The sequence below is a fragment of the Eucalyptus grandis genome, chromosome 3, assembly GCF_016545825.1.
Source record: "Eucalyptus grandis isolate ANBG69807.140 chromosome 3, ASM1654582v1, whole genome shotgun sequence".
In the NCBI taxonomy this organism is placed as follows: domain Eukaryota; kingdom Viridiplantae; phylum Streptophyta; class Magnoliopsida; order Myrtales; family Myrtaceae; genus Eucalyptus; species Eucalyptus grandis.
Window position 1 is genome coordinate 68,383,886 of NC_052614.1, and position 9,519 is coordinate 68,393,404.

Sequence of the window (9,519 nt, forward strand, 5' to 3'; positions counted from 1 at the left end):
TACAAATTATTGACGGGAGCAAAGATTGTCACATTTTTTCCACCTCATTTCCTTGGATGAAACAAGACTGAGAAATGTAAAATCTCGCCTCTTAGACTATTATGTTTGGCTACTGTCTCGATAGGGCCTTAACATTGAATCTTTGTCTTTATATATTTAGTTCTTGATGATTTATTTCAATTCCAGATTGTGGGTGTCAGAATCTTCGATGCCATGCGAAAACATACTTCGAAGCATGTCACGTTATACGTCTTCGATGATAAGGATTATGTTTATTATCTCGATCAAGGCTGAAACATTGACATTCTTTTCAACTAGAATTTTGAGCCCAAAGAACTCATCCGTTATGGATTTATCTAAAGGATGCAATCACTTTCCAAAGGTGAAAAGGTCAGGCTCGAGTATTGCCACAACCTCTCACATTCATGATTATTGAGCATACTTAAATGCAAAGAAACCTGAGCTTTCAAAGTATAATGTGACGATCAGATAGATGAACAAAATGCACATTGATGTGAAATGACATAATTTTTTATACGGCAGCTCATTTCATGCGTGAACCATATTAGGGAGACAAATTTAGTGATTTTATCATTAGACAGACTTCCTAGGCTCTTCGTTTCAACATAGATTTTTCATTGCAATGATAGGGTATGACTTTCTGAGAGAACTTTCTCTTTGAAAATCCTAGTCCTTTGGGATATTGGCAATACTCAAGCCTGACCTTTTCACCTTCGGAAAGTGATTCCATCCTTTGGACGAGTCCATAACATATGAGTCATTTGGGCTCAAAATTCCAATTGAAAAGAATGCCAATGTTTCAGTTTTGATCGAGATAGTAAACATAGTCCTTGTCATCGGAGACGTGTAACGTGGCATGCTCCGAAGTATGTTTCCACATGGCATTGAAGATTCCGACACTCATGATTTGAAATTAAAATAAATTATCAAGAACTAAATATAGAAAAACAAAGATTCAATATTGCTCTATCGGGACAATAGCAAAACATAATAGTTTAAGAGACGGGACTTTACATTTCTCAGTCTTGCTTCATCCAAGGAAAGGAGGTGGAAAAATTCTTGTACTGTGACGATCTTTGCTCCTGTCAATAGTTTGTGCGCCTGTCCACCCATCACCACTCCAACTATTCTCCACACGTAGTCATTTGGTAAAAGTGGAAAATGTTTTTTGACAACTACATAAAGCATGAGAAGCAAGAACATCACAACAAGTACTACATCATAAGTCTCTTATAAAGTTAAATTGATTGTAGACAAGGCTGTAACATATAAGAATAACTAATTAATTTTTTCGCATTATCTTTAAGTCTATAAAAGTACTAGCTTCTAACTAACGATGCTTTTATCTACACAACTTTGGATACTCGCTGTTTATAGAAGTTTTAGATGATGTGTTTTAAACAAAGGCTAGATGACTAGCAGTTGCTTTGACTATTCACATTCTCCATTATCTTCAACAATGAAAGCCTTGGATACGGCCCTGTGGATATGTGTCGCAACATAGCATCAACAGATACCTTAACTTCGAACCTGTATTTCCCACTCCTCATCTTGCTCGAATTCTGCGTGAAAGTGAAATCGCCTAATTTGGTTGTCCCTCCTTTTAGGTTCACAACCAGATCACCAGACAGAATTGCCTTTCCCTCCTCAAACCCTCTTGATATTATGTGGCTTTCCAAATTCAGATCAACTTCCTCATATTCAGCACCAAGTATGACAAGATTTAACTTAGCAGCTGATCCTAGTCCGCTCCGCACAACGTGTTCAGTTTCTAAATTTAGCAAAGCAACTCGAACATTGATCTCTCTGAACCTTTGCGTCAGTGAATAAGTGTGAGGGCATGCTGGTCATAAAACAAAGTCCAAAAGATTTATCCTTCAGAGTTGGTAGGTTGGGCTCTGTGAAATTGTAAAAGACAAAAGCTTGTTCTTAGAGAAATTTGAGAGGGCCATTTTGATAACCGCCGCCATCTTATCATGTCCTGAACCAAAACTAGTACACTACTAAGAATTCAGGGATAGATTTACTAGCAATATAATGGGTTGGCTAGGATGGATACTCAATATCAAAATGATGATTGGGCAAAGACTCTACTTGGTGAAGGAGGAGAGTTGGCTGGCTCTTTCTATTGGAAAGGGAGATTTGTAGCCTTGAAGTCCGGTGGATGCATGTTGAGAAGATAACCCGATGTGACTCAAGTGCCGACGCATGGAGTCGCATGTTGCTCCTTTCTTTTCAGGCTGAGACTTAAAAAATTGACAGTGGCAGTGTTGCGGGGTCTAATTCTCAATCTGGGTCAATGACGGTAACTTAAAAGTAGCAAGAACTAAGCATTTCCCCTACCCTTCTCTTGTGTTGCAACTAGCGGCAAATGGGTAATCACCGTCTCATGTCTGTTAATATACCTATCCATAGGGTATTATTCAGCTTCCATTTCCATCAAACATTGTTGTGCTTCCTTATCTGCTCTGCTCGAGCTCTCTCATTCAAAGGCTCATTATGCGACAACCATATTAGGTTAGCCTTCAAGATGTAACTGGAACTAGAAGGCATCATAGAGTCATCTTGTCTCTTAAACTTCTGCTCTGATGAGGACAGTACATGTGGACCATAACTAGATATGAAGAAAGTGAAAGAACATGAAACTCTTCTCGTAGGAGAAAGGAAATGCAGAGTGCTTTCAGGTTATCCTTTACAATATGTTGTCCGATATGGATTTGAAGTGCAGATATGTTATCGTGCAACGAGAAAGTATCGGAGCATCTTGAATATTACTTTGTCTGTTTTAAGTAATTCTGTCCATGCAAACGTCTTATATATTTTCGCGTTCCCTCCAAGCAAATAGCCTTTGGCCGTGCCGTCTCCTCCAAATTTTCTGAGTGACTACAGTTTGGCTTTTGGCTCTACTCAGAGCAATAAATATGCGCTACACAGTCGAAATAAGTACATAAGTATAACCTTACTAGCAGTGGATTCATTTAATTGCGAACAACTTATTGAGAAGATCTTTAGCACTCGCATTTAGCTGATTTAATGAATGTACTGATTGTAGCAATCTATGTAGCTTATGTTGGAGCAACCTCACTTTATCATAGACCGATCCACTACAAGAGTACATGAAAATGAATCGCTCCTCCATGCCAATGATGACTTGAGCAATGAAACTTCCAGAGCGAGTCGAGTCTTTTGAATGAATTCGGGATTTCATTTTCCTGCTGATAACACGCGTTGGGAGTTCTACTAAACATAATGGACTGCGTGGAAGCTGGTTTGACAATGAAGGGCCGAAGAACCTTGTTAAATGAAGTGATTAGCAAAATTTCATGAAGTTAACCTTGAAACCGAAGTTTGTCCCATCCCCTCGTGTCGACCTCTGCCATATAAATAGAAGGTGTGATCGTGCAAGAAGATGAGGAAGATCAAGAAACCATCAATCAGAAGTTTGAGACCTATAAATGACAGGAACTAAGGAGGACGATGAAGGAATGCTCAATTGCGCCAAAGCCTTATTGACTTTTCGTCCGATCTGTCCTTAGGGTCTTTGGTAATACTTCTCAACTTTAGGCTCCACTTTTGTGTCAGGATCAGGATCCCTCCGTTTGAAAGAGAAATTGTTTTTGAAAAATTATTTTTTAACTTCTCAATATTTAATAAACAAAAAATTAATCAATTCACATAAAACATTGTACAAGTTTGAAAACGACAAACTTAGGTAGGGAGAAAAACAACTTCACCTTTGACAAGTGACTTTCCCTAAATCACAATAATCACAAAAATAAAAGAAAATGAACTGTTTTGCTTGAAAGTCTTTATCAGGAAATTTTCAATGGTTGTAAACATGGTTGTACTGTACTCGGAAAAAAAAATGTGGTTGTTCCGTTCGTGTCTATTTTTTTTTACCTTCAGCGGGGAGATTTTTTAGATTACTTTGCCCAATAAAAAGATTTTATATTCGTTCAGAACGACCTCCACGATTTGGCTCATTCGCATCGCAGCCGTCCAACCTCCCCTGCGAAACCGTCGCCCTCTGTTGCTCGCCTCCGGTGCCACCGCAATCGCCGCCGCCGACGACGACAGGTCCGTTCTCTCTCTCTCTACACCGAGCTCAGCCTGTCGCAGTTCAGGGGCTCCAATCACCTGAAAAACCTGGTCGAAAGCTCGTAGAGCCAGCGACGCGCGCGCGGTTGAGAAATGGAGCGGCGAGCTTGCTTTCGTTTCGGTTCCAGCTTCATTTTTGTTAGGGTTTTCAGGCGGAGTGTCGAGGGGGACTGTCGAGATTGCGCTGCGGAAGAAGGTATGGCGAAGTGCCAATGTGTAGTGGAGATGCTGCGGGGTCAAGAAGGCATGGAGAGCGAGTATTGAGATCGGGAAGAATGGATTTTGATGCATGGGATGCTTTCGTTCGGAGGTGGCGAGGCAAGAATTGGTAGTTCGGTTTTGATGTGCGAGCGAGCGAGCGAACGAAGAGTAGGTTGCGGAAGCATTTCTCCGGGAGTGTGGGGGTGTTTTCTTGGAGGGCTTTCGCCTCGTGAATGATACTGAATTTTGGTCGAGAGCTGTGTAGGGGGAGAGTCGATTTTTTTGCTGTTGCTGCCGCTCTCTTCATCGAATTGGACGATCAGTTTTTTTGGCCTTTCATTATGATATGTTGATTTTCTTTTGTGCTGTTTCACGGCATGTCGTCTGTTAATTCCTTTGCCGAGGCGGCTTGTCGTCTGGCTTTAGGTTCAATATCTGTGGCTTTCGTGTTTATATTCATCTTGGAAGTTCAGAATTATTTTTAGTTTGCAATGGATCTACTTGTTTATTAACCTAGTTTGAATAGTGTCCCTGATGTCTGTTTTGATGAGGTGTAATTTGCAAAGCAATGCCATTTATTTAAGAATTTGATATAGTTTTTTCAGTCTATGGACGTGCTCAAAGTTCTCTATCTTGCTTTCTCTTGCCCTTTGTCTTTTCAGTAATTCCTATGACTTGATGTTGGCATTCCTGTTGTCTTCTAGATCGGACTGCTTCTTGATTTAGGTAGATTAATTGGTTGGACAATGTTTACAGTTGTTGACATTGTTTGCCTGTCACTTGCAAATTTGACATGGGGTGGCAAATGTCTTATGATCCTTTTCACTTTTTTATGGTGTAGCTTGGTCCACTGTCACAATATTAACCAGTAAACTAGCAAACACTGATCAAGTGCCTGTAAACTTACATGTACAGACCTGTATTTTCTTCTGGCTGAAGATTAAGTGTATGTTAACTTGCTTATGTAGATAATGAACAGAGGAGGAGGAGCAGGAGCAGGCCTAGGTAGTGGGAGTGGGCCCACAGCTGCCGCAGCAGCTGCAGCTGCCCAGAAGCAGAAGACACTCTTACAAAGAGTTGAAAACGACATTGGCAACATTGTTGACAATTTCAGTCATCTTGTGAATGTCGCCAGAGTATGTATACATTTCTCCTTGCCATCGTCCAGTCTGGAAACCTTTATCCCTCTCAGTAACAGTCATAACTACAGTTGACATTATCCATGCTTTTCCTTTGTGTGAGGCTAGATGGAAATGATAAACTGTCTCTTTGTCACTTATTGACTACAATGTAGTGTGAGGTCTACATTTGGTTAGCGTATTGACTTGATGCTGGACTTAGGTATCGTGAAGTTACGTCAATAGATAGGAGGGAAGGTTGCTTGGGCTCTTGCAAGCTGCTGAAATTGGGAAGGACATATTGTTTCCATGATCTGGTTCTCCATGAATGGAGGATTGATTTTTTTTTTTTTCATTTATATCCAAAATGGAAAGAAATCCATTTGAGATCTTAGAAGGCTGTTGTGATGGACCTTTTGATAATGAAGAGTGGAGACCTAATATCAGAAATTTTCAAGATGTCGTGGTGAGGGGATACAAACTGATAAATTATGGATAATATTCAAAATGTGGATGTTTACTTCCTGATACTGATGCTTTCGATATTATGAGCTTAGATCAAATAGATGAAAAAAGTAAAGTTAGTCTTTGCCATTCTAGTGATTCAAGTAGCATGTACACTCTGGGAGATTTTTCTTTATGTAACATGCGAAGAGATATTACTCTTATTGAAAAAAAAAAGAACATTTGTTCTATATTTTTATCTTCAATTTGAAATTCAAACTGGGAAGGGTTTGATATCTGAAGAGCATCCATCGTGGTATTGACTGAGTCTTCTCACTTATGGAGGTGAATGACCCTCCAGTCAGAAACTCACAAGAAGCTTTCATGATGGAGATGCGTGCAGCAAGAATGGTAAGATTTGGACTTTAATCTGAAGTGAGGCTTGGCCATTTAATTATTGTAACCGACAAAGGATAGTTAATTCTGCTCATTAACTTAAAAAGCAGTTCATGTTTGGCATATATGTTTACCACGTCAATTTGGTAATCCTCTGCTGAATCCATGAGAGACTCAAAATTTCAGGGCTATGAGACTTCTAGAAAATGGATGTGGGATTTCTTTTTCATGATAACGGAAATTTCATTATCTCAGAGATTGCATTTGCCATACGTGTATTAGCATTTAGCAATAGCAATAACCATAATGCAAAATGACCCTCACAATCTGGATCTTCTGTATTGTTTAAATGAACTTGAGGGAACACAAATTGTCAATCCAAATATAGTTACCCAAATCGCAAATTAACTTTTCAAGGAATATGATGAAGTGGCGAGAGCATCTTTCTATAGTTCAAATGAACTTGGGGGAAAATAAGTGGCATAACCTTGAGCTCAGTTACTTGAATAGGTGATGTGTGTAGTCAAGGATTAAAAACTTTTCGAGGAATATTATTAAGCAGTGGAAGCATCTACTTGTAATGCTTCAGAAATTTTAACCCTGGATCGATATTCTTCTTTACTTTCTAAAGCTTATCAAAGAAGCAGCTTCTCTGTGCTCATGTATTTGTCTCCTGTGTCATTTGATGCATGTTTGCAAAAAAGGTTCAAGCGGCTGATTCACTGCTGAAATTGGTATCGGAGCTGACACAGACTGCCATATTTTCAGGATTCGCATCTCTAAACGACCATGTTGAACAGAGAATTGTTGAGTTCAACCAACAAGCCGAAAAATCAGATCGTACGTTGTCTAGAATTGCGGAGGAGGCAGCCGCCAGTCTCAAAGAGCTTGAATCTCATTACTACTCTTCATTGCAGAGGACGACTCATCCCACAGAATCTTAGTGGAAGATGGCTGTGATCTTGTGTATTAATTGTGGGGATTATTGTGACTTTTTACTTATCTTGAAGCTAACAAAAGCTACGTACACTACATGGAGCTTCTAGGGTATTCTTTAACTTCAGCAGGGTGATTGAGAGGCTTGCTCTTGCCGTTCCAGAGCCATGTGAGGGGATGAATTTGATTATCTAAATAGGGAGTATTTGACTTTGGAATTCGTCCAAAAAACTTGTCGATGACTACTAAGTGCAAATCTCTCTCAGCAAAGAGATTAGCAGCTTGGACTTCAAGTCATTGCGTTTCTCTCCTGTACTTCTTTTTTTGACGAATTTGCAGCTAGCAGTTGGATGAGATGGAAAGCTTTTACATAATTGATGCCATGTGATTCCCCGGTCCTGGCGGAGATGACCTGCATTGGATTGAAGTAGAGCACAGGGCTTACTCTTCTCAAAAGCTGGTCCATAAAACCACTTGCTCTCTACGATAGCAAAGAGGCCTTTAGTTTTTAATTGTATGCTCCGTTTACTGTGTCAGGAATTTTTGCGATTTGAAAACTATTTTTAAAGAAGTCATTTTCTAGAAAAATAGTAATATTTTCCGGAGGTTGATTGAAGTTTGAAAATGAACTGTAGATCTCGCTTGGAAATGATGGCTTAACTTTTTTTTCCTAAAGAAACACGCACCATTCACATTGCGCATGTACATGGATAAAAAATTTCGTTGCTTTGGCAGTCTATAAATAGAATTTGGTAAAAGATTTAAATAGTATCATTCATTAACTAGACTTATAAAGTACTTGAATATGTTGATTTTAAGTTAATAAAGCTAAGGCTCATCTCATTTTATTAGACCTGGGCCCGGCCATCGAGGTCCTGAAGACTTGGACATGACTGCCGAAATCCTAAGCATGGGGCGTTAAGGTCTTGGGTCAAGTCTTGAGGGACTAAGGCCCAGTCACTACGATACTGAACTCAGGTGTTGAGGACCCCGCCTTGGTCGAAGACTAGGCCTTGACCTTAGGGGACTTGAGCATGCTACTGAGGTTCCAATTTGCTTGGGCCTAGCCATGCAGAACTTGAGCACGAGTGCCAAAGATTGAGGCCGAATCTTGATAGACTGATCTCAAGTAATGGTGACTTGCTTGCAGGACCTGAGTAGTTAGGCATGGTTGCCGATGACTCGAGCATGGATGCTGGAGTTTTAAGTCCGGCCTTGAACGACTTGGACCAACCTCTTTATACCCTAGTCTGGCTTATCTTGCCCTAGTGGACATTAGTCATAAGTTATTATTGCTTTGTTGACTCTATTTAACATGTTTGGAGTAAAATTAAACAGAACTTCTATTACATGTTATATAATTTATCACATTGCGTTAATAAAATGAAATTTGACTGAGTAAAATTATGAAAGCTTGTGGAGCCTGGATCTTCAATCAATGTTACCATTTTGGTTCATTCGTGCCTTTGTTTCAGTTGTGCACTAATGTGTAATAATCTTCCATTTTTATTAGTATTGTGGTGAGTGTCATTTAAAATGACGGTAATTTCAACTCAAATTAATATTTTATCATGGGTATGAAACTCAGTAATTGACAATACTAGTCCTCTGCTCCTAACATTTAATTTAATTTTATATGAAAAAGAAAAAAATCGCGACGCTTTTTTTTCCAACAGAATAACTTATTTGCTTTCCAATCCGAAAAAGGAAAAAGAAAAGATTTGCTTTAAAATCCTGCTTAAAATGAAACCTCGTCTCAAAACCCCAGAACGCCCAAACCCGCGTGTCGTTTTGGAGCGAAACGGCGCGTCCTCCTCCTCCATTGCCCTAACCATCGCCACTTCCGGAACGACACCCCAAAAAAAGCTCAAACGGCAAAACAAAACCCTCCATCACAATCCCCCCTCCCGACACGAACGCAACCCTCGCTCCACCGCCCCTCGCTCTCGCCGGCGACCAACCCTCCGCCGCGCCGCCCGGCCCCGTCGGCGCAGCCCCTCCTTCCCGTCTCTTCCCTTCCGCCTCTCCTTCTCCTTCTTCTCCTTCTCCTTCTTCTCCTTCTCGTTCCTCTCCGCGGGACGGCGTGCGTTCCGGACAGTAACGCTTTCCACTCGAGTTTCCCTCGAGAGAGAGTGAACGCTCGCGAGTGTCCGGGGCTCCCCTTCCTTCGATGCTCTGCTCGTCTTCTCCGGCGCCGCGGGAACGAATGGTGAGTGCAACCGGTCCTTCCTTCGATGGGCTCTTCGCTGCTCGTGTTGTTGTTCCCGTCTCTCAGCTAATCGAACAGAGCTTTTTCCCAAAGGTT

At 40.7% G+C, this 9,519-nt stretch overlaps 1 protein-coding gene across 2 annotated transcripts; it reads left to right on the forward strand.

Moving 5' to 3' along the window:
• The first annotated feature begins 3,977 nt into the window (after window positions 1-3,977).
• LOC104429607 (mediator of RNA polymerase II transcription subunit 22b-like) lies at window positions 3,978-7,568 on the forward strand. Of its 2 annotated transcripts, none has more exons than XM_039310415.1 (4): window positions 3,978-4,098; window positions 5,289-5,456; window positions 6,228-6,293; window positions 6,983-7,568. In XM_039310415.1, the coding sequence occupies exons 2-4, from the start codon at window positions 5,292-5,294 to the stop codon at window positions 7,220-7,222; spliced, it is 471 nt and encodes a 156-aa protein (XP_039166349.1). In that variant the 5' UTR covers window positions 3,978-4,098; window positions 5,289-5,291; the 3' UTR covers window positions 7,223-7,568. The 2 variants fall into 2 exon arrangements, with proteins under 2 accessions (XP_039166349.1, XP_039166348.1); XM_039310414.1 differs by lacking the exon at window positions 3,978-4,098 and adding an exon at window positions 4,105-4,488.
• The last annotated feature ends 1,951 nt before the right edge of the window (window positions 7,569-9,519 follow it).